The sequence below is a fragment of the Camelus ferus genome, chromosome 19, assembly GCF_009834535.1.
Source record: "Camelus ferus isolate YT-003-E chromosome 19, BCGSAC_Cfer_1.0, whole genome shotgun sequence".
Classification (NCBI taxonomy): domain Eukaryota; kingdom Metazoa; phylum Chordata; class Mammalia; order Artiodactyla; family Camelidae; genus Camelus; species Camelus ferus.
The window spans coordinates 36,292,240-36,315,644 of record NC_045714.1 but is presented as its reverse complement, the minus strand read 5'-3'; the positions used below and the strand labels follow the sequence as shown (position 1 = coordinate 36,315,644).

Genomic DNA, 23,405 nt, shown 5'->3' with positions numbered 1-23,405 from the left:
TTGGATCTGGGTGGTGCGAAGGGTCTGTTTGCCAGCATTTGTGAAGCTAGCACAGCAGTGCCTCCCTCCTTAATTTGTTTCTGTAATTCTAGATAATCCTCACTCACTTCCACATCTGGCATCTCATCTGAGTCTCTTCATTCACCCCACTTTGGGGTAGTAAGACTGAGGCCCACAGAAATCTAGATGAGTTGCCCCAGCTCATATATCAAGTCAGCAGCAGGGGAGGACCCCTAAGCCAGGCCACGAAGGCAACTCTAGGCTCTGTTGACCAGTCTCACGAAAATATGGCCAAGGTCAAAGTGCCACCACCATATGAAACTGTAACAAGAAGTAGGGAGTTATTAAGAAAAATCATTGTGTAGATGACAGAGTGCTGGAAACGTGTTTATTACAGAATATTAAGCGAAATGAAGGCAAAAAAAAGCCACAGAAAAACACAGAATGTATGTCTACACTGAGTGGGCTTTTAACATATGGGATCTTGAGGCAAAATCCCTGGGTCTGAAGACTGACTCGGCACTAACTAGCTCTGTAACCCTGGACCAGTTTATTCCTCTCTTGCCTCAGTTTCCCAATCTGTCACATGGAGGTAAATTACCAGCAACTACCCCATAGGATTCCTGTGAGGTTTAAGTAAAATAATAATATAAACTGCTTTGCACAGTGCTTGGTGCAAATGCTAGTTATCATTGTCAGCAGTGCGCCATCAATATGTCAGACTGTTTCTTTGCAGTTCGTTCCGTATTCTTAAATGTTATACATGCTCATTGTAGAACATTTAAAATCAGCAGGAAAAAAGCATTACTATTAAAATGCTCTTACATCCTGACATTTTTTAAATCTAATGGCCCCTGAGTGACCATGAAGGGCAACAACATGGTTGTGGCCCCAGCCGGAATCCCCTTAGCCAGATAGGAGGCTGGAGTGCAGGGGAGCCACGTGGCAGGTGGGGGTCCTTGCCGGTCTCATGCGGGGTCGCTGAGAGTTGGTTATCCACTCTCTTGTACCCCTGGAGGGGAATGAGCTGCAATGAACCCAGCTCACAGGAGTCTCAGGAGGGCCCCTCAAAGACTCCAAGCGTTCCCTCCATGCAGCAAGCCCCCCAGAGTCCACGGGAGGCTTTCTGATGTTGTGCCCACCCCTCATCACCAGCCCTCCACGTGCTCCACTGAGCAGCTGAGGCCCAACCCCTCCAGCCTCCCTCCAGCTACCTGCGGCAGCAGGGGCGCCCTCCTCACCCAGGTGACGGAGCCGTTACAGTTTATGTCCACCTTCAAAAACAGCGCCTCCAGCATCTCATCTGACACATTGCTCAGAATCTTCTTCACAGCCTTAATGAAAGCCTTGATGTCCAGGGCTTCAAAAGAGACAAGAAAGAACACCGTCTACTTTATGGCAAGTCCCTCAGGTCCATCACTGGTCATGGAGCTGTCTGGGTGCTGAGTGGGGGACACACAGAGGATCACGTTGCATCTCATCTGTTCAACGTTAGATCATCCACAAATGCTGGCTGCGCACCTGCCACACGAGAGCCGTGTGTTGGCCTCACAGCAGTGGGGCCGGGGTTGCTAAAAAAGATCAGATCCAAGATCAGATCCCATTTCTCAGCAAACAAGACAGACCAGGCTTTGAGACAAAGAACATTGATGAAAAAAAAAAAAAAAGTAAACAGTGACAACAAAGAGACATAAATAAATTCAAAGCTATAGCACAAGAAGTGAAGTGCATCTTTTAGAGGCAATTAAAATACAAACTTGGGCTGGAGAGAAAGATGGGGAGGGGAGAGGCACAGGCGCAGGGATGAAATTTTCTCCCCATGCTGGGTTTTACGGCTACAAGGGAATCTGCCTGCAAATGGGTCAATCACCCCTGTCTAGATCTTTTTTTTAAACTAAAAGAAGTGTTTCTAAAACCCACTCCAAGTGTTGGAACCCTCACCATGGCCTGAATGCTATGTGTTATCTGGCTCCTCTCGGACCTCAGGTCCCACCTCCATCCCCTGCGTTCTCTGCTCCAGCCATGATGGCCCCACAAGGTTTCTCACCCTGCCAACCTCAAGGTCTTCACAGGTCTGGTTCCTCTACTTTTCTAAGGAGGCTGACTTTCCTCATTACCACCCTAGCCATGAGCTCTGGGAGGGCAGGGCTGAGTCTGTCCCCTCCATGTCAGTGATGGCAATGACTGGGTGCCAGTATCATCTGTGTTTATTCATACTGACCTCCTGACGGTGTCGGAGGTGGGGCGGTTAGGGGGACTCGTGGGGAAACTGTGGCACAGAGAGGTGGAGTCACGTGCCCAAGGTCACACAGCTGTGAGTGGTGGCACTCAGGCCGTCCCCAGCAATCTGGCTCCAGAGGTCAAGCTCTCCCCCAATTCCATGCTCCTCATCCAACGGCCAGCAAGGCGCTACAGCAGCAGTTATCACTGACTGCTAGACTGAGGAACAAACGAAAGCCTAACAGAAGCTGCCCTGCTTAAAGGAAGATCCATCTTGCTGACCTGAAGCAACAGCCAAGAGCCATACACGTCTGAGTGACACTTAACGAACAGTCCTTCTGTGTATCACATGGACCTCAGGTGACAGTCCGAGCACGGAGCCCTCCCCTCAGGAAAGAGCTGGGAGTCAAAGCGCCTTTGTGCAGGTTTAATGAACAAACTACTCTTAAAAGCACTACAGGGAGAGTCCCTTCATTGGTGTTTAAGAACCTGTACATAATATTCACTGCTGTATTATTTTAATATCCTTCTTCTTACAAACAGCTTACCGAAAAAATTTTGAGGATCACAAGAGAACAGACACAAAGGTGTCCTGCATACCATGAAGACCAGTCAGGTCCCCTGCTTGTCGCCTCTAAAAGGAAGCACTCACTCATCTCTCACCAAATGGTTCATTAATAGCTCTGAAAGCACAAATGTGAAAACGTCACTTCCCTGGGGAGGGCATCACTACATTCCCTAGGATCAGACAGGAGAAGACTTTCTGGGAGACTCCTGCCAGCTGACTCCTCTGAGCCACCAGTGACCTGGAACCACACCTGAGGGGGGCTCTCCTGGTCCTAGAGCCTCTCCTCCCTTCCAGCAGCAGCGAAGCACCGGCCACTCCCGCCTGCCTGGGAGGCTCTGTCTCCCCCAGGCTCCACTGCCTGCTCTGCCCTGTCATTCAGTGTTTCTCTTCCGTGGGATACTGCCCTTGAACAGCCTCATCTACTCATCCATCTCTACATCTCAGGAGAGAATTTATCTCCACGACCCTGACCATTTCCAAGTATCCCCCGGCCCCTTCAATTTAGCATGTTTAAAATACAATTTATTATCTTTATCCCAAAACTTGCCCCACTTTTCTATGTTCATTGTCTCTGCTAACGGCATCACCTCCACCCAGTCGCCCAGGATGAACACCTGAGGGGTGAATCCTGTGGTCCTAGAATGCAGGCACTGTCATTCTCCCATCTTACAGATGAGGATAGAGAGGCACAAGAGGCGTGGAACTGGCACAAGGACACACAGTGGTGCAGCGGGGATTTGGAACCAGAAGCCTTTCTCCTCTCCTCTCCTCTCCACTGCCCTACACAGGGCGGTCACATGACGAGCTCGCGCTCTTTCAACCAACCTCCCTGCCATGTCCATCCTGACCTCCTGGCCACCATAACACTTACCTTTTTCAAACGGGTCTAGATGTGTCACCTCCCCATCAGCCCCACTGTGGGAGTTCAGGATCGCTTCTGATCTAAGAGCACCCACCACCACAGGGCTGCCTTGCTCCCAGCCTCACCTGCAGGACACCCCTCTCTCCTGGAGCACAGCAACACCTCTCTTAAGCCAGTCTCTGCCAGACCTGCCCTCCTCCCCATCTCCTGGGAAAATTCCTACTTCACCTTTCCCAGGCACGTCCCAGATTATTTCCTTTGTTACAGGGGCAGGAGTCAGGGGAGGGGTCGCAGGGAGAAGGCTTCCACTGCATCCTCTGCACTTCTCTGCACTGTCTGAATTTTCTACCTATACACACTGCCAGTCCCAAGTGCCCGCTGGCCCCAAGCCCCTTTCTCATCCTTTCTTTGTAATGCCAAGAGGTAGGAAGATAGCTTATTTTTTATATGCTTACAAGCATCTTTAGAATAAATGGTATATTAAAAATGTTTAAGAAAAGCATGGTGCTTCCTAGCCTCCATCCCTCCTCTAGGAGAAATAAGGGACTGCTCCCCACGCTTGCCCGGAGGGCACACCAGATCACCAAGGGCAGGCTGGTGTGCGTGAGGGCTCACACCCCTGCTCTCACTGGAAGGGCATCTGAGGTGTTAACACACGCTGGGGGAGCCCAAGAAAGCCCAGGGTTTGGAGTCAGAGGACCGCTCTGTTGGGGCCTGTTGTTGGTGTCTGTCTGAGCAGAGCCCCCAGCCCAGGCTCCTCCTGTGGAGTCAGGACCCCTGCTGCAGGGCTTCAGGGAGAACTGAAACCCGACAGAGGCCTCTGCAGCCTGTAAGGCCCTGCAGAGCTTGGTCAAATGTCTGCTGGCCTAAGGGAGAGGGGCACTCAGCACATGTGCCACCCACGTCCGCCCAGGAGCACCTGTGCAGAAGGAAAGCGCCCTCCTGGCTGCAGGCCGAGCTGCAGGCCCCCCAGCTCAGTGCTTCTCCTGTGACCCACTGAGCAGCCCACAGCATCCCTGAGGCAGGCCCCACAAGAACGACAGGCTGGGGCACGTGGACACTTTCAAGACCAACAAAAATAGTACAGCCAAAAAGGGAACTTGCGGAACAGGGAAGAGAACCCTGTATCTCCCCTGTTCCCTCCAAGGCAGGCACGAATGGTCAGGGTTCCCGAGAAATGGTATCAAACAATGCTCAGAATCCACCTCTTTTAAAGACTTTTGAAGGAGAAAAATGATCCTGTTTTCCTTTACCCTACATCAGCTAAGGATGAATTCTCCTTTTTTCCATTTAAAACTATGGCCAGTTTTTTAAAAATAAGGAAGCTCTTTTTACATTGATAGGAAAAGATTTCAAGACATACTAGGTTAAAAGCAAGGGGGGAAACTTGATTTTAAAAAATTATTTTTTTAAAAAAGCAAGGGATAACACAACACTGTAAATTAACTATACTTCAATTTTTTTAAAAAAGCAAGGAGTAAGTAGACAATTGTGTGGATCTTTCACAATATATATGGTATCAAATTATCACTTGGCACACTTTAAATATATTGCAATGTTATTTGTCAATTATGTCTCAGTAAAATTGGAGGGAAAAAAAAGCCAGGAGTAGAACAGTGTGGACGGTAGGCTGCCACTGCCTAGAAAAAAGACGAGGAGCCACTACTTGCACTCGGTGCTTCTGAAGGTCACAGGAAACTGAAAGCAGTAACCGCCTAAAGGGACAGACATGCTGGAACTGGGTAGAACTATCCAGCTGAGGGAGACATTTTCTCTGTATACCAAGAAAAGGTGTCATGAGAAAAGTGCCTTTTGAATTTTTTGTTTTTTGGAAAATGTTTATAACGCAACATTGTAGAAATACTGCATTGTGGTCTGCTTTGAAAGGAGGGAGAGATAAGGGTAGCTTCTGAATTTTTAACTGTGTGAATATATTACCATAAAAACAAAACACAAGCACAATAAAAATCGTGGCCAAAGTTGGCACTGTTGGTTCCTCCAAGACACGTGGTAGCACTTCCTGGCTGCCCAACACCGACACCCAAAGAATTCTAATTAAGGACCATCTCAGCTTCAGGTCTGGCACAAATCGTCCCTCCCCGGCCTCACTTTGTAAACTGGCCATTTACGCTTTCCTGCCCGCATCATGTGTAACACGTAAACATCACACAAACACAAATTGATGGGGCAGGTACCTGTGGCCCCAGCATTGGCTCTCAGAGTCTAGTGGACAGAAATACAGGTGCCTTTAACTATTCCTATTATTTAACTTGATGTGTATCATCCCAAGGGGAAAAATCAAGCTCTAAAGAGAAAAAAGTCTGATGCACAAAGGACATTCTTCACAATGTTATTTAAACTCAATAAAATCTAAATGTTTTATTTAGGGAAAAGGCTTGGTCAACCAGTAGAGCACTTGTATTCACTGGTAATGATGGTTCAGAAGACCACACAGCACTATGAAAACCCTTAAGAAATTAAGAGGAAAAGAGGGGCCTGAAATTACATATATAGTCCAATTATAGACATGTGAAAACACACGCAGACATCTGGGGCAGAGACTGAAGATGGCCCCATGATGTCCTCTTCCTGGCGCTCACGCTCTCCTGTGATTCCCCTCCCCTTGAGTATGGCATAGCCTGTGACCTGCTTCTGACCAGTAGAATATGGCAAAGGTGACAAGATGTACGGAACTGTATGTGCATGATTACAAGATTATAGCACATATCTTGCTGGATCTTCTCTCTGCCTGGCTTGAGCCTTGAAATCAGCCATGGTGGTGAGTCCCACAGGGCCAGGAACTGGGCAGCTCTAGGAGCTTACGATAATCACTAGCCAATAGCCAGGAAGAAACAAAAGCCCTCAGTTCCGCAGCTTAAAGGACTGAATTCTGCCAACAACCTCAGTGAACTTGGAAATGGATTCTTCCCAGTCAAGCCCCAGCTAGTCTTCAGCCCCAGGTGACACCCTGATTGCAGCCTAGTAAGACCCTGAGCAGAGGCGCCAGCTAAGCTGTACCCAGACTCCTGACCCACTGAAACGGTGAGATTAATAAAATAAACATGCATTGGCTTAAACCACTAAATCTGTGAGAATGCTGTTAACACCGCAATAGATAATAAACCATACATATGAAGTTGTTTGGAGGAAAGCACACTGAAATGCTGACAATGGTTACCCAAGTGTTTGGATTAGGGCTATTTTTTTTCTCAGTCCCAAATAGCTTCCAATAGGCTTCCAATGCAATATAAAAAGTTTTAAAGGAGATACTGGATGCAGAAAAACTTGAGTCTACACCCTCCACCCACACCAGGTACTGGGTCTCCCACCCTGCACAGAAGCCACAGGGACTGAGCCCACAATGCAGCCTTAACTCCTCCAGTCGAGTCAACTGAATTCTCAAACATTTTCTCCATCTCTGCCAGGTGTGGCTCAGTAAACAGCTGAGACTCATATTGGAAGTCGGATGTCTGGCTAAGGGTGAATGATGGTGCTGGGGAGCTAAGAGCCTCCTTGTTCTTCTGGAATCCACCTGGAGAGGACACCTGGAACAAAGATGACTACAAAAACCAGGGACTAAGAGGGTTGATTTCCTGAGATGAACATTTTTAAACACATTTTATTGAAAGAGCACATCTTCGGGGTATGTAGCGTTATGGTGTGTAAGTCTTAACCACTTTCAGGCTTAGGAAGATGAAGGAAGATCTGGACTGCTTCTCCTGACTTCGGGGTGTTAACTATCGTTCCTGTTTTACAGATGCCATGACTGAGGCTCAGCGAGGTTAGTGGACACAGCCAAGATCCCATCTCACACATCACAGGACTATAACTTACAAGGTGCTTCAGTCAGTAACCACATAGTTTCAAATCTTCAGTGGTCAGAATTCAAGACCCCAAGGCATGCAGCTCCGTCTTCCCGAGACTGTGATTTTGTCCTGACCAGTCCAGACACTCCAGGTCAGATAAGACCACCTGCACACACAGTCCCTTCCAATCAGGGGCTCTCGGCTTCTTCTTCCTCCTCCTCCTCCTCCTCACCTTCTCACATCCCCCCTTACCCTTCCCCACCCCTCCAGCCCTCAACAATGCTTCCTCTCCACAGCCTCTATGTTCAACTCATTTTGACACTGAGCACAATGTTTCAGGTGACTAACGTCTTGGGCCATCAAAGGCTGCCTCCCCCAAAAGACTCCAGGTGTGGACTACATATAACCAGTGAGGGTTGCCCACTGAAATACATTGCTTTGGGCCTCGGGCAGTCAAGAAAACTTCAGTTCAAAAAGTCAAAAGACCACATGGAGGTTGGATTGCTCACTCTCCTCATCCCAACTGCACCAAACGAGCAAACACATTTGTCCTCCTGTGAACTTGCCTTCATTCACTCATGGTCTATGCACATCTGAGTGATAGGCACTGTGGATTCACCAGTGAACAGAGTGGAGACCTGCCTTCATGGAGCCAAACAGATGAGCTAGTTAATGCTCTAACCAGCCACACAGGCTCCCAGATTAGAAATGCCAGCACCATCTTTGGCTCTTCCCTCTGCCTCCCTTGAATTCTTACTGTCCCTCCTCCAACTGAGTCTTACTGTGATCAATCTCCCACATCTAAACCTTCCTCTTCCACATCCTTGCCCCTCCTCAAGCCCTAGACTTTTGCTGGGATGAGTACAATGACCTTCCCCAACTGGGACCAGAGTTTACCCTTCCCTTCCAATCCTCCTAACATTGGCACCAGTCATCTTTCTGGAAGGTAAATCTGACCCCGACTCTAGCTGACACTTCCCAGGCTATTCCCACCACCCCCAACTCCTGAGCATGGCACTCAAAGCCCTTTGCAATGTAACCCAGACCTGTCTCTCTAGCAAGAATTCAACTTTACCCACGTTGTTACCTCTAAGCAAAACAGACCATCACCCAGAGAGGTGAACTGCTATCTGTTCTTCAAAGTCTGGCTCAAATGGCATCTCCTCCAAGGAGTTTTTTGGTAACTTTCAGGTGAGTGTCATCACTGCCACCTCCATGCTCCCAAATTCTCTGTTCATATCTGCCATATATGCATGAGACCTGTGCATGCCTGACCATACATGCAGACAGCAAGGTGTGACGGGAGACGTGGCTGTGGAGTCCCAGAGCTCTGGGCTACAATTCTGCCTGGCTCCCTACTTCCAAGCTAATTTATGTCGGGGTTATCATATCACTTCTCTGAGCCACAAGTTTCCTCATCTGCAAAATCTCTCCCCAGTACCCACCATGCAGGGTTGTGGTGAGACAAAATGACACCTGAACACACGTGAAGCTGCAGCAAATTGTAGTCATACACTGATAGTTCCCGTTATTACTCCCCATCTCACAGTGAGCTCTTTGAAGGCCAGGGCCTTAAATTTATCTTAATTTAATCTTAATTCAACTTATACAAATTATTCTCTGTATTCCCCAGCTCCAAGTACATAATAGACACTAAATACTTACTTGGCTTGATAACAATTTCTACAGCCCACCCCACCATTATCACAACTTGGCTGGGCAAAATTAAATACAGTCCATATAGAGACTACAAATTGATGGCCTGAGACTTGCCCCTTTTGGCCCATAGAGTGCTTTAAAAGGGAAAACCCGCCTGCTGCAGTGTGGGTTTAAGTTACTTTGCAAATATCTAAGTCTGCAACCTCCATACCGATGAGTGACATCTCGTGGCTCTGGAACACTCCCTCCCATCATCAGCTCTGATGGTTTTCTTACCTTTTGAGACAGAGAGCTCTCTCTTAAGTCCTTGGAAGACTCTGAACTTGACCTAGAATAGGGAATCATAGTTGCTTTAACTCCAGTCTTTGTAAGGACCATGTGGGAGGCTGACCTAGCCACGTCACAGGAGAGTGGAAAAGAAGTCACAGTCAAGGGAGAGGGTGGCTGCCCCATGCCCATGGACACCCCCTACTCCATACACATTCAATGAGCACCTCTCCAACAGGGGCTCCTCCAACAGGGAGCTTTTCTACAGCTTAACTTGTAAGTCTCTTTCCCCTGATAGGAAAGAGTTGTCCTACTGATGCCTACTGGGCTTCACAAGTGACTACATTCCTGGCTTAATGCCAGAGGCTTCCTAAAGGGAGTCGCCCTTTCTACAGAAGTAGAAAACGCTGAGGATGCCACATGGGGGTCCAACCACAAGTCACAGATTAGGGAAATAAGGTCCAGGACAAGCACATTTCCAAAGGGTCAAATACATGCACCAGAGGTGGGGCAGGACAGGCCCGACTTGCCACTGCGTGCTCTGCCAGCCTCCCTCAAAGCCCTTGGAGGAAGAACTTCTGTAGGAGAACTGACGATCTCTTCTCACGGTAGCATGGGGTCAGGTGCAACACGTGGGAGCAGTCCATCCCGTGGGGCTCTGCTCTGACAATACCAAGGGCACACTTCCACAGGGTCAGCGGCACCTCCATAGGGGACGGAAGACAGCGTTTTATTAGGAGTACTGGAGCATGAACCCACCTCATCAGCAAGTCCCCCTCGAGAAGGTCCTCGAGGACGGCCGGGCAATGGCCAGGAAACAGTCAAGCCCCAGACGGGCCCAGGGGATAGAGTGAACGAGCCAGCTTGGCTTGACAAAGGGCTCCTGGCGGGGCAGGGGGTGAAGTGAGGAGAGGAATAATGGAAGGGGAGGAATAATGGAAGAGGAGAAACGAAAAGAAAAATGGAAGCAGAATGTAGAATCCTAAATATCTTCGCTGGGGAGTCTGGACAGGATGAAGGGCAATTACGAAAACATCAGCGTGAGATGGGGGGAGAGGGGAGGAGGAGGAAGACTGAAAACTGGCCAGTGGTGTCCTAAGCTAACTGTGTTTTGGCACCAGTTCAGATATAAAGACCAAAGGAGAGAGAAGAGCCAAAGGAAAGGAGACTTGGAAGCCAGGAACCAGGGTAACTGAGGGAAACACCAGAAACATTTCCAGAAAAGGGAGCAAGGCGGGATAGTGGCTTAATGCATGTGATGCTGGGCTCTCCGATTAGAAATAAAAAACAATTACCTGAAATACGGGGACTGAAACTTGAGGAGTGGCTACATTTAGGAGCCAAAGAGGGGAGTAACACACAAAAGTCAGGATGCGTCAGCTAGGAAGACTGGGATGCTCCAGAGCGGGTCAAGATGGTTAAGAAATGAAAACCACTGAACACGGCAATTAAAGGTCACCCGTGAAAAAGCCGCAGAGGTGTATCCATAAGTTCATTTCTGTTACGCATATATGCGCGTGTATGTTAGCCTGGAAAAATACACTCCAAATCCAATGGCAGTTATTGCTGGCAGGTGAGATTATGGAGGATGTCTATAGTCTAATTCATGCATTTCTCTATTTTTCTTTTTAATTCAGAATAGGTTAATGGCAATCTTTAAGATTTATTTCAATGGAGTGAATGGTGGGTACTTATCTGTGAAAGACCATTGTACAAAAGTGGTTGCTGCAGCCAAAAATAAAGTGAATGAGTATCTAAGAGAAATGGCTCATTAAATCAGTACACCTGCATTCAGAATTACCCAGGCAAGCAGAAGGATGAACCTGACCTTCAACAGATGACTAGGAGGGATTTTCATGAGATCCTATAAGAAAGCAGTGCACACTGTGATGTCAATTTTTATAGAAGAATGACAAATAGGTATGTGCTTATTATATAGATAAGAACACGTGTGTACACACACACACACATAAACACATTTATAAACAGGACGATCCTTAATAATTATGGGGCCGAGAGCAAAAGAATATTGGTCCACACAGCTAGTCTAGTTATTTAAAATGTTTATAAATTAACATACTATTAAACAAAATACATTCTATTCTCCTACCTTCATACACACACTTTTATAACAACATGGAAGGCCTCGTTCAAATTTAGAATTCTGGAATTCCTCAGCTCAGTGAGAGAATTTGGCAGTGAGGAGAGAGCCAGCCTCCAAACCCTCTACCCACCCCTACACCCCTCCGTCCTGCTTAAGAGGCTTGTGGATGGTGGCGTGTAGGACATCTCAGCCCCTATACCCAGGCTGCGCCTCCCCAACACCTCCACTGCTCCCCCGCCACTGCAAGCCTAGGCAGGGATGCCCTCAAAAATGATGCACTGGGGGAAAGGCCCATAAAGACTCTGGAATCAGGTTCAAACTGATTTGGACAGGGAATTTCAGTACTCAGAGCAGGGATGAGGGGCGTGTACCAGCAGGGCCTGAGTGACCATCCTCTTAGCCCCTTGGACCTATCTCATCTGGTGGAAAGGGGCATCGCCAGAGGAGGGACAGAGTGGGATACCCTAAAGCTTGGCCCTGGGCAGGGACCCTTCCTGCCTGGGTCTAAGGTGGTACTGTACTATCAGTAATACAAAAGTATGAGTACAGAGAAAAATATGGAAAGACATACACACTAGGGTGTTGATACAGATTATGGGAAGCTGGGGGCTAATGTGACAAAAGGGGGGGGCGAAGAATAAAGGAATAGCAAAAAGTCTGCACTAACAAAAGGCACAGGTATCATCACATTTATACAAAGCAGGAAAGCATGGGGATGCATAAAGAAAATAAGCATGCTTTGTTTTGCTTTAAAGTCTTCACTAAGTGATTAAAGTTAACATCACCAACAAAGGACACGCACCTCCTGCGTGCCATGCTCAGGACTGTCCCTTTGGCCCTATCCCCTGCCAAACTGCAGGACATTCTACCAAAACAACTGGGCTTTACTCTTAAACTGTCGTTGACATGAAACACAAAGAAAAGCTAAGGAACTGTTCCAGATTAAAGGTGACTAAAGAGAGCAAGGCTAAAGGCAATAGGTGATTCTGAATTGGATCCTAGACTGGGGGGAAAAATCTCTCAGTGCCATTATTACGAGCATTGGTGAAATTTGAATGTGACTCTACATTATAGGAGAATACTGAATTAATGTTATTTCCTGCTTTTGGCAACCGGGCTGTGGTTAGAAGAGAATGTCCTTGTTCTTAGGATATATACACTTGAGCATTTAAGGGTAAAGGGGTACAATGTCTGTAATTTATTCCTAAATGGTTCAACAAAAGTATACAATAAAGTAAATGAGGCAAGATGTTCACCATTAGTCTTCCCAGGCAAAGGAGAGTTCTTTATACTATTCTTGCAACTATTTAAATCTTTTTAATTATTTCAGAACTGAAAGTTCTGTAAGAGAGAAATATGAGTTTAACCAGAAGAGAGGGAGGAGCTCTGTGTATGTTCATGGACTGAGGCCAAAAGGGGAAAAAACATCGGTTGAGAGCAACAGAGACACCCAAAAGCAAAGCACCAGAGTAAGAAGCCGAGCGTCCTCTAATGCTGGAGGGGAGGGAGAGAAGAGTTAGATGCAGAATTAAACGTCTATCTAGGAGAGAACAGGTAAGATCAGGGGACGCCTGCTCTGAGGGGAAGGGGGTGGGGGTGGGGTACAGCACAAACCTGGACACACAAGTGAGAGCTTAGAGCAGCCACCAGGGAAGCACGTGGGGGAATGGGAAAGAATAACTGGTTTGCTGAATAATCAGTTTGTCAGAATTTGTAGAGGCAGATGATTTAAGGCCAAATGCAGTTAAAGCTGTCCTGAAAACAGGTAAGAAAGGCTCTCCGGTTCAGCTTTTAATCTCAGGCAAACAGATCTCAGGGCTCAGGTGTCCAATCTTTTGGAGATAACTTTAACCCCAAACCTTCGCTCACCCTGACCCGATCTCCTCTCCCCAGTTAATCCTGCTGGCTATATTTGACAGGGGCTTATTGGTATTCCACTTCCTTCCCGACTGAGACATATTGGCAGCTGTCCCCAAGTCCAAAGCAGCCCCTCTATGAGGTTACTGTTGAACTCCGAGGGCTTCCACCTGACTGCAGTCAGTTGGCCCCCATTTAGAACCAGGAAAATGAGACAGAATCCACACACAGAACACAAAACGGAACATCAGAATTCATTCCACAAACCATAACCACGCAGCCATTTTTCATCTCACGTGAGACATTTTATTGATGAAGTTGAACTTACAGCAGACACAGCCAGGACAAATATGAGTAGAAAGTGAGCCACAGGACAAATACAGCACAGAGTGCCCACCTCTCATGGAAACCGTGGAAAATGCCAAGGAGTCTAACGACAGAGCAAGTTCACCGAAACCAAAAAGCCAACTGGCCCCCACAGTTGGGACAGTGAAAGGCACAGCAGCTGACTTAACATGCCCTCTGCATGAGCTCCAATTCTTTGAAAAGAGGAAGGCTACAAGAGCACAATGTGTAAGATGGGGGTCTTACAAATCCAGACTTCATGGCAGGCCTGGACTTTGTGCAGCACTGTTCAATCTTGCCCCTGGCACAACACAGCAGGATGAGTTGGCCAAAGCTAAATCTCTTGGGGAGAATTCAACCAGGGGATGCCAGACTTAAAGATACCCAGCTAAATCACTTTTCACAATGACCTAGATGTTACCAAAATATGAACTGACCATGAAGCAAACCCTCCCCAAATCTTCACCACACAGAGAACACCCACATGCAGGAAAAACTCTCTGCTCCCATTTCAACAACAATGGAGACAAAAGATTTTGTCACATTGTGGAACATGAAACGTAGAGTGGCTCGATGAAATGCTGTAAAAGGTATAGAAAAAAAGTTTTAAATCAGTTTTATTAAACTAGATATTAATAAATTAGAAGGGTTTATTTGGATTAAAAAAAAAAAACAGAAGACTGATGATGCTACATTTGACTGTTTCCCACTGTTTTTTGGCTAAGTGCTTCCATTTTCTAATCCAATGTTACTATTCCTACTTTCAGCAATTCTTGTGTTTATCAATATTTTTATATGGGCCTAAAATATGCTAAATTCTATCACAACAAATGTAATCTTCCTTCCCTGGGAAGAGGCATGAGAACAACGGGGAAATACTAAGATGCATTCCACTTTTTGGGTAAGGAAAAGTTCAGAAAACCCCCACCTAAAAAGAGCACCATATGATCATCAATAACTCAGGTTTGAAAACAAAAACCAAACAGAAGCAGGAGGGAGGGCATTTAAAAGAAAAAAATCTCCTAGATAAACCTCTGCACAGAATAATTCTGGAATAAAGTTCAAAGTCCTACTTGAGACTAGTTCAGGCATCACTTGCTAATCCTGAAGAGATTCTGTTCCGCTCCCTGTCAGCAGAGATGGGATGCTTCCGGAAGGGAGCAGCCCCGGCGGCCAGCGCTTCAACAGCCGGTCAGCTGCTGCAGGGAAGGCACCTCCACTCCACTGAGCAGCGGTGCCAACACTGTCGTCTCCAGCTTCACCACGGTGGGTTTTAAAATGTCAAAAACTGTACCCTAATGTACAATTTATATGTGCCAATTATTCCTCAATAAAGTTAACAAAAGTTCGTGTTCTTCTCAGCTTTATAAAATTTGTCAAAAATTTTAAAATGTAACTTGACAACCAAGAAGAGAGGCTTTTCTCTTTTCAAATTCAAATAAACAAGACAGAAGTCAGTGACTGGTGGAGGTGGGGGGGGGGACCCTGAGGGTTAATGGCAAGATCACACCTTCAGTTGAGGCTCGCATGATATTCAAAACAATGCTCCCTACCACACACCACACTGCCAAAGAGAACTCCGGGTTCAAACACCAAAGATTTCAAAATACCAGGATTCAAGAAAAAAGGAAGATTCTCAGGGCAATTCAGTACCTACCCACCTTCTCCCCCAAAAAGAAAGAAAAAAAATTAAGTCAGAGAGTTAAAAATTCTTAGGAAATTTTTAAAAATAATTTTTATTTCATTCAACACTGAATAGTTATTTCTTCTCTCAGCTTTTAAAATTAATAGGGAGGGAGGTGCACACATAGGGGCAAGCCGGGATTAGCCTACAGCTACCTGTAAAAAACACAAATAATTCATTCCATTCTTCCAAGCAGGGTTTAAAATTTCAAAGTAAAACCAGCAGTCATATATAATTACACATTTAACGCTCACATTATTCTGTAGAAAAACATTTAAAATACAAAAAAAAAAAAAAAGAGAGATATCAGGTTAGAAACCTTTAGAATGCTAAAATCCAGATGACCCTGAGGTACGCTGGATCTAAACTACTTCAAAATATATAAACAGGTCCCGTTATGAGAAATATAAACACAAACATGCTAAAACTGTGAAGCAAGCAAGAGAGGAAAGAAATCTGAAGGTCACTCAGCTTAGACTAGGACAAACCATGACAGATTCTGGGTACAACATACTTAGCTTCTTGCACTAAATGGCGATTTGGGGACAAATGCACTAGCGAAGCTCTCCCTGCAGCTTGCAGCCTATGGGGGAAAAAAGCCAAATGCATGTGAGCCACTTTTTACTTCTCCTGTCAAAACCTCTTCTTTCAGAATCAAAGCTTTTATTTAAACACCAAAGTTGTACACTTTACAAACCATTTCATTGTGAGAATTTTTTCAAAATTTCACATGCAAAAGGTATGCAGCTGATGCTGAGAATCATTGTGCTTTTTCTTTGTACCAAAACTGTTGCTCAACTGATGAAAACTGGCCTCCAGAGGCAGTATTTGCTGGAACTGGGCACTCTCCCACTCTTTCCAGCTCCAGTATCCTACTGGCCTTTACAGATCTAAGTAGCTTTTCCTGGCTCAGAAGGGATCCTGGGGAAAGCATCCTCACTCATCTCCTCACTAAGCCAATTGAAAAGCTGTGCTCTGGAGACAAGGGATGCAAGGCCTGGATGAAGACTCCGGTCTTTGGCTCCCTGATCACAGCACTTCTCCCTCGTTCATTTTGGTAAAGGTCAGGGAGGAGCTCCAGCCGCACACTCCCTTTATATGTTCAGTCTGCCCACTTGCATGCTTGACCTTGGCTTAACTTTAATAGGCTACAGTGTGATTTGTGAATCATCCATGAAGGCTGAATCTTAGAAACTCATCTTTGTCCCCAGTGGAAACTAGGAAGAGCCATAAAGCCAGCTTTCTTAAGACTTACCCTGATGGACTGAATCTCACTACCAGCTTCTCAAATCTCATTGTACCATCAAAACTGAAAATTAAAGATATCACTAAATGGAATAAATTACTCTTCCTCCTCTTCGTCATACCTGCATCCAGCCTATCCTCACCAATGATTCCTGCAGTCTGTGAAAAGTATGAAAGTAAACCACAAGAAAGTGAAAAGAAAAAAATTCTTTTTTAGTTTTTAAGGTAAGGCATCTTACAGAATTCCAAACTGCTAACAGATCACTTTGTCATTCTAAATTTATCTCTTGATACCATTTACAAAGTTCTAGGCTTTGATGGCTAACCTGGTTTGCTTTCAAACGATCACAGGACAAAGATTTGTCTCTCCCCATTTGGAGAAATGCGTCTGTGAAGGCTCCTTTCATTTTACATTTCAGAACCTCAGAGCTTCCAATAAAAAAGAAATATAGGCTATTTTAATTTTTTAAATTTATATATATGGTCTTGGAATAAGGGACCTAGAAATTCAAATCTAAGGTTAGACTTGCTTACCTAGATAACCAAACTAATGAAGCAGTCTAAACACAACCTCAATAGAAATTCTGTGCTCCAAGGACTAAGGTAACATTACTTTCCAACTCAGATTAAGCTACAAGGGTAAGTGACCTCCACAAGTTATAGCCGCATAACAATCTGGCTGAAGGCATCTGGGGTAGTGGTTCTAAGGATAGTCAAGCTCGATGTAAAAGTACAGAATCCCTCTGTGGGCTTTCTTTCAGACAGTTATATTCTCACATGTGAAAACTGAGAAAAAAGCAGCAAGTGTCAGAAACAAACACAAACTCACCTGGTTTTAAAATTTTATAATTGAATGTATGAATTCAAAAGTACGACATACTCCCAATTTTAAATCAACAGCAACAGTACCACCAGACCAGCAAAATGACTGGTGAGGCACAAACACTGACCACGGGCTCAGGCTCAGCTCGGCTCAAAGCAATTACTTCCACTCTGCTGACAGCAGTCACATCTGGGTCACCCACATACTTGCAAGCTAATCTGATTAGGCTGATCAGGCTTAAAGCCTAGGTTTTGTTTGCAGACTATGGTGAACTATACTAAACATCATTAAAAAAAAAGTCCTTATACCAATCTCATAAAACAATCCTTAAAAAACCACCTCCCTAGGGCCATTCTGGTTATTACAAAAAAAAGGGGGGGGGGGCTTCCTTTCCAACACCAAACTATATTCTAGAGAGTAAACCTTGAAGAAAATACCTATATTTAAATCAATGAATCTGAACTACTGAATGAATCTCCAACTAAGAGAAAATGGTGGAAGATGTGTTTAGACTGATTTCACTTGGGGAAAACCAGGATGAAAATCAGAGTCTGAAAATGAAAGAAGCTGGACTCATCAATGCCTCCAAAGCTGAAAAAGAAACATTAAGAGAACCTGTTACTTATTTTACAAAATACTCAAAACCTATCTTAGGAATTGTCCTAAACTCTTCTGACCTATAAACAGAATTTCAGGCTGGATCTGAAGAACCCATGGGGGCTTTCTAACACTGTGGTCACCTTTTCTGTTTATCAGCTCATTCTGATCTCAATAAGCACCCAGTGAGGAGGCACTACAGCCAATAACATGATCATCCCCATTTTGCAGGTCAGAATAAGAAAAGAGATCAGTTAGCTCAAAAGTTACAAAGCTAGGAGGGGCCTACAAGGACTCCAATCTGATGTTCCCCTTGCCAGAATTAGGCTTGAACTTGCAGGCATAAATGTGAGGCTAAAGTACAGGTCTGAGGACATCAAGCCCAGGTCATCTGAGGTTCACAGTAAAATGCAGACTTCTAATCTGACTCAGAATTTCTGGGACTGGACTTTAGAAATATGTTATGTCAGTCAAGAAATACATTATGTCAAAGATTCTGAAGCCCATCAGTTTGAGAACCACCCAGCATGAGTGAATTCTAAATCCAACTCCAGTCAGAGAACGGATCTGTTTACCTATCCTGCATGCCACACAGACCTTGCCAAGCAAACCAAGCAGCTTATTCAAATTAACTGCACCAGTGACCCAACCTGAATAGGTCACATTAAAAGACTTTATGTGCCTCAGCCTAAAGAGACAGGCCAAAGGACTTAGGTCAGAGGTACATGCAGTATCAGCTTCACTCTTTCCAAGGTAAATTCTCAGTTGACATTACCCAACAATATAACTCCAGGGACTCCTGGAGGCAGATTCTTGTAGATTACCAACACATACCATCTCCAATTCCTTCTGAGGTGCATAACATTTCAGGAAGGTATTACACTGTTAACTTCTAAGGAAGTAATATGGATATAACCCGAGCCAAAATTATCAAGTTGGGTTTACAAAGCATCCATAATTGTGGTGGGTAACTACCTTCTGCACATCTCCTTTTGAATTCATTTTTTATAGCATAGAATTTCAAACGGAAAGAAGAAATGGTGACATTTTTATGTTACGTTATAGATGGATTGTGTTGATTGCCTTTGAAACATACTTTCAGGGAAAAAAAAAGTATTGCCCCATTGTATCCACCAAGCTCTGTCCTGCTGTATTTCTCAGGAGGAAACAGCCTGAAAAGGTTTCATGGAAGCTAGGCCAAGCAATGGACTTCTGAAAGATCTCTCACAGTAATATGAGAGTGTGAAACAGCAGGAGGCTGAGAAATGTACTGTGAAGAATGGAGAAAAAAGAAACAGGCTTAGAAACAAGCACATTTGAAAAACTAGTGAAGGATTTCAAAAGATCAGCCCTAATTTAAGAAGCATGGGTACCTTATCATTTGAACCTAAAGAATATACCCAGGGCAAGACAAATTTCAGAAGACATGATACTCTTGAAATACAGAATTTTATTTAGAAACTGTTTAAAGTAGAAAAAAACCCTGTCAAGAAAGACCAGGTGGAAAATGGGTTCCCAATAAAATGGAATTGTAGGGCAACAAAAGTCTAAAAGGCCACAAAAGAGAAATAGCACCACTGTTATTTGAACAATGGCTAGTTACTTGCATTTTTTGGCATTGTTAATTACTGAATCTAGGTTTTCCTCTGAATTCCACACAGAGCATGCACTACACAACAATTTATCATAAAATACCTGCTTTCTACACACATTTTAGGACAAGCTACCACCAGAAACAAATCAATACAAATACATCAGGGGCTGAACAATCTCAGTAGTGGGTGACACACATTTTGCAGAATTCTGCCAAACAAAGGAACTGAACAGGCTGTGGGCAAAGCAAATGAGGGAGAGTTAAGGAATGAAATATTTTAAATATTAATAATTAATTCAGACATGGTACTGTATTTTCTGCAAAAGAAAATTAACATTTAGTAACACGCTAACGTTTTTATCTCCAAAGAGATTAGTGCACTGGCAAAGTATTCCAATAACAGTGGAGGGCTGTGGACAGCAGGTACCAAAAACACCCAGCCTTGCAGATCCCAAGGTAGCGATGGCCTTCACTGATCACTGTCTTTGCCAGAGGTCCAGATAGACCTTGCAGCATGATCACCTGCCTGCTGAACTTCCACTCTAAGCAGCAAACTTTAAGGAGCCAAAGAGGAGTCCCCAGTGGGCAAGGGGAGCAGAGAAGAGAAACACGTTAAATGTAAACTTAAAAGACAGTAAAACGGGACACAACCCCCATTCAAATCCCAGAGATGTGGGCAAGTCCCCAAAAGTAGTTGTTAGGTTTAAAAACTAGACGCACCTCATTTCCAAAAAAACACAATACATAGAAATTGCAGAGATAATTGGAAAAGTCACCAGAGAAATGCGCAATGAAAATCAAGCTCTTCCACTCAAACTTCTCAGGGCTGAAACACACACTCTATTCATCCAGGCAACAATGCCTCTTGCTTCTTAGCAGAGATGCAATTGGTCAAGGACACTAAATGGCTTTACAGAGTAACTTTTTAAACTTTCCTTTTGGGCCAAGGTCTGGGCCTATGAGGATCAGAGCAGCCCCACAAGGGCTGTGAACTGCAGGTTTCAAAGATTCCAGGTTCTGGCCCTTCCTTCCCAGACACAATGTCAAACACATAATCACCTGTCACGTTACATTTTATATTTTGAAATATGGAAGCATATTTTAAATACTCTTAAGGCATTTATTTATTAAAACGTTCTCTGCCAAGATTTCACATTAGTTTAAAATTCAAATCAGTCTTTACAATTCTCTATTAGAGGTCTCCTCCTCAGTGTATTACATAAAAACACCTTCTCCAGCAATCAGTGTTACCAGCATCCACACAGTGAGCCCATGGTCAGCCTCTTTGTCCCCTAGGTAAACCAACTAGATGTTAATACTGCTCTGCTACAAGGTAAAAGCTCCTAACTCAAACCTATTGGAAAAGGAGTGAAACTTCTGCAAAGTGCACTTTAAGAAGAGGTACTTTTTTGCTTATGAAAAGAAACCAGTGAGTCCTCTAAGAATAATAAAAGGGAGTATTTTACAGTTAAGCACATGATTTGGAGTGAAGAATTCGGATGTTGCTCAGCTGGTCCAGGCTGTTAATACTCTTCCTGTTCCTCCTGTGGGCCCCCCTCATCAGGTATCACGAAGCCTTCCTAAAATGGGAAAATGAGAGGGGAAAGCTGTTACTCAACACTGAAGGAAGGATCGATTTCTACTGTGGGTTCACTTTCCTCATATTTAAAACCTCTCAAAGTCAACGGTTCTTCCTGTCTCTACCACACACTTGGCATTTAATGGCACAAGACCAAGTGACTGCTATTTTATTAGTCAGTGGACTCACATCTCACAGAAGGCATAAACTGAGCACAAATTTACCCTCAAACTTTTGAGGGTGATGGATGTGTATGTACACTGTCTTAATTACGGTGATGATTCCACATACCAAGTTGTACTTAAATATGTGCAGTTCACTCTGTCAAATGAACTTCAATAAAGCTGTTTAAGAAAATTTACCCCCAAAAATACCTGACATCACCATAACAGTACCACACCACCTCCTCTCGATAAACTGCTCACACAGCAGCCTTCCTTTATGTACTCTTTCCCACTTCGGAACCACGCATGCTATTGCAGGTGTTGTGAGGGTTTTGTTTACCCAAAACCCCCACAGCACCCATAACAGCCCCAAGACTGACCCAACATTAGAGGCATGGGAAAACATGTATGGCTCCCACTTCACCCTCACTCCACCGCATCTGGCGTGTACTAATGGCTATATTACCATAAAAATTCAGACTTTCCCCTTTAACCACCATCTTATTTTTTTTTAACTAAATCTCTATGGCTGAATTTACTTTAGATGACTCCACTAAAACAATACTCAGACTAGAACAAGGACCCCTATATCTTTAGCATCTTTGCTTTCATTATCTGGCACAGAGCAAGCTCGAAATAAGGATTTATTTGAACAAATTATCAAGTTTTCAGTCATCTGTCTTAATCCCCCCAAATTCACTTGATACGTTTAGAGGACAGTGTTAATAACAGCAGTTATTAACATGTTACCTTTCACCTGTATCCTGCCACATACTACGAAACACTTAGATGTACACTGTAGTTTGCTCCTACAGACCTTGCTAGGCACGCAGAAGAATTATCAATTACAGCCACTGAACAGTGGACACAGCAAGATACCAAATCCTAAATCTAGGGAAAATCAGTTTTCCCTGTTCAGTTAACACAGCATAATTAGTATCAGCAGATTCAGCTGTGTAATGTACATGGATCCCAAGAAACATGACCACAAAGGGGGAATAGGAACCAGGCACACTCCTGGGTGGGAGGAGTAAAGGTGACAGCTGTGGGCAGCAGACATCAAATAGGGACCATGTGCCTGGTTCTCCAGGGCACGCCTGGGGCTCTGTTCAAAAGGAGGCAGCATCTCTGGCTGAGGGGTCCAAGCTGAAGGGGGCGGAGTGGGGATGGAAGGGCTAAAAGCATTCTGTGGCATTCTTGATCTATTAGTGGCCACAAACTACAGAAGTAGGGCAAGCCAGCCACCTCAGTGTCCTATGCTCAGAGACCTCAAGGCAGAGGCTGAAACTGGGCAGAGGTGCCCTCTGGCTGACTTTGAGGGTCAAAGATGAAGTCTTTTGATGAATGCTATGCTGTAACACAACAAGCATCAGCACTGAGTCTGGCAAAAGCAACCAAATAAAATGTATTTTCTCTTAGATGGCAAAATGGCAAGAAAGTATCCTCAGGTCAATACGTACGTCTGTGGCATAGAGAATGTCCACAATCCTCTGCAATACAGGGTTGTTTTCCCCTTCGTTCTCCTGGCAAATCAATTCAATGTTCCTTAGTTTTCCGAAGTAGAAATCTCTCTCCTTCTCCAGGTCTTCGACGGTAAGTTTCAACACGTTGACCTGCACAAGACATTAGAAAGGGTGAAACATCTGGCATTCACACACCAGTAATATATCACACAAACTTCCAACCCAAAATGAGATGTGATCTTTCACCAAACTCTCTAACATGGACAAAATCCCACTTCACTTTAATGTCAATTTTCCTCAGCTCCAGATAAGGAGCATTGGCTTGTTCATGGCCACCTTGACTATAACAATTCCCAGGAAAGATCAAACTACACCATGAAACATGCATAACTTCTCAAGGACTAAGACAAGATCAAGGAGAGAAACTCATGGGAGCCTGAGACAAATACAGAAGCAGAATCCACCCAGCCCAACAGGGTGGCCAACAATCATCTACTGAGTCCTTACCAAGGCACTGCTCAATCAAGTCCAGCTCTTTCCAAGTTGAGATCAATAGTAAGAGAGGGTC

General features: G+C 44.7%; 2 protein-coding genes across 2 annotated transcripts in view; both read right to left on the bottom strand.

The window, feature by feature from the left end:
- Nucleotides 1-8,673, bottom strand: part of EFCAB8 (EF-hand calcium binding domain 8) — a 44,218-nt gene extending 35,545 nt beyond the window's left edge. The window contains 3 exon segments of the mRNA XM_032461193.1: nt 1,242-1,360; nt 6,955-7,195; nt 8,668-8,673. Of these exon segments, the coding sequence (XP_032317084.1) occupies nt 1,242-1,360; nt 6,955-7,195; nt 8,668-8,673 (366 nt within the window).
- Nucleotides 8,674-15,406: 6,733 nt separating this feature from the next.
- The window catches only part of MAPRE1 (microtubule associated protein RP/EB family member 1), a 29,057-nt gene continuing 21,058 nt past the window's right edge, over nt 15,407-23,405 (bottom strand). The window contains exons 6-7 of the mRNA XM_032462109.1: nt 22,835-22,987; nt 15,407-21,211 (exon numbers count right to left, since the gene is read on the bottom strand). Coding sequence (XP_032318000.1) covers nt 21,155-21,211; nt 22,835-22,987 — 210 coding nt within the window. The 3' untranslated portion in view covers nt 15,407-21,154. The remainder of the gene's footprint in view (nt 21,212-22,834; nt 22,988-23,405) is intronic.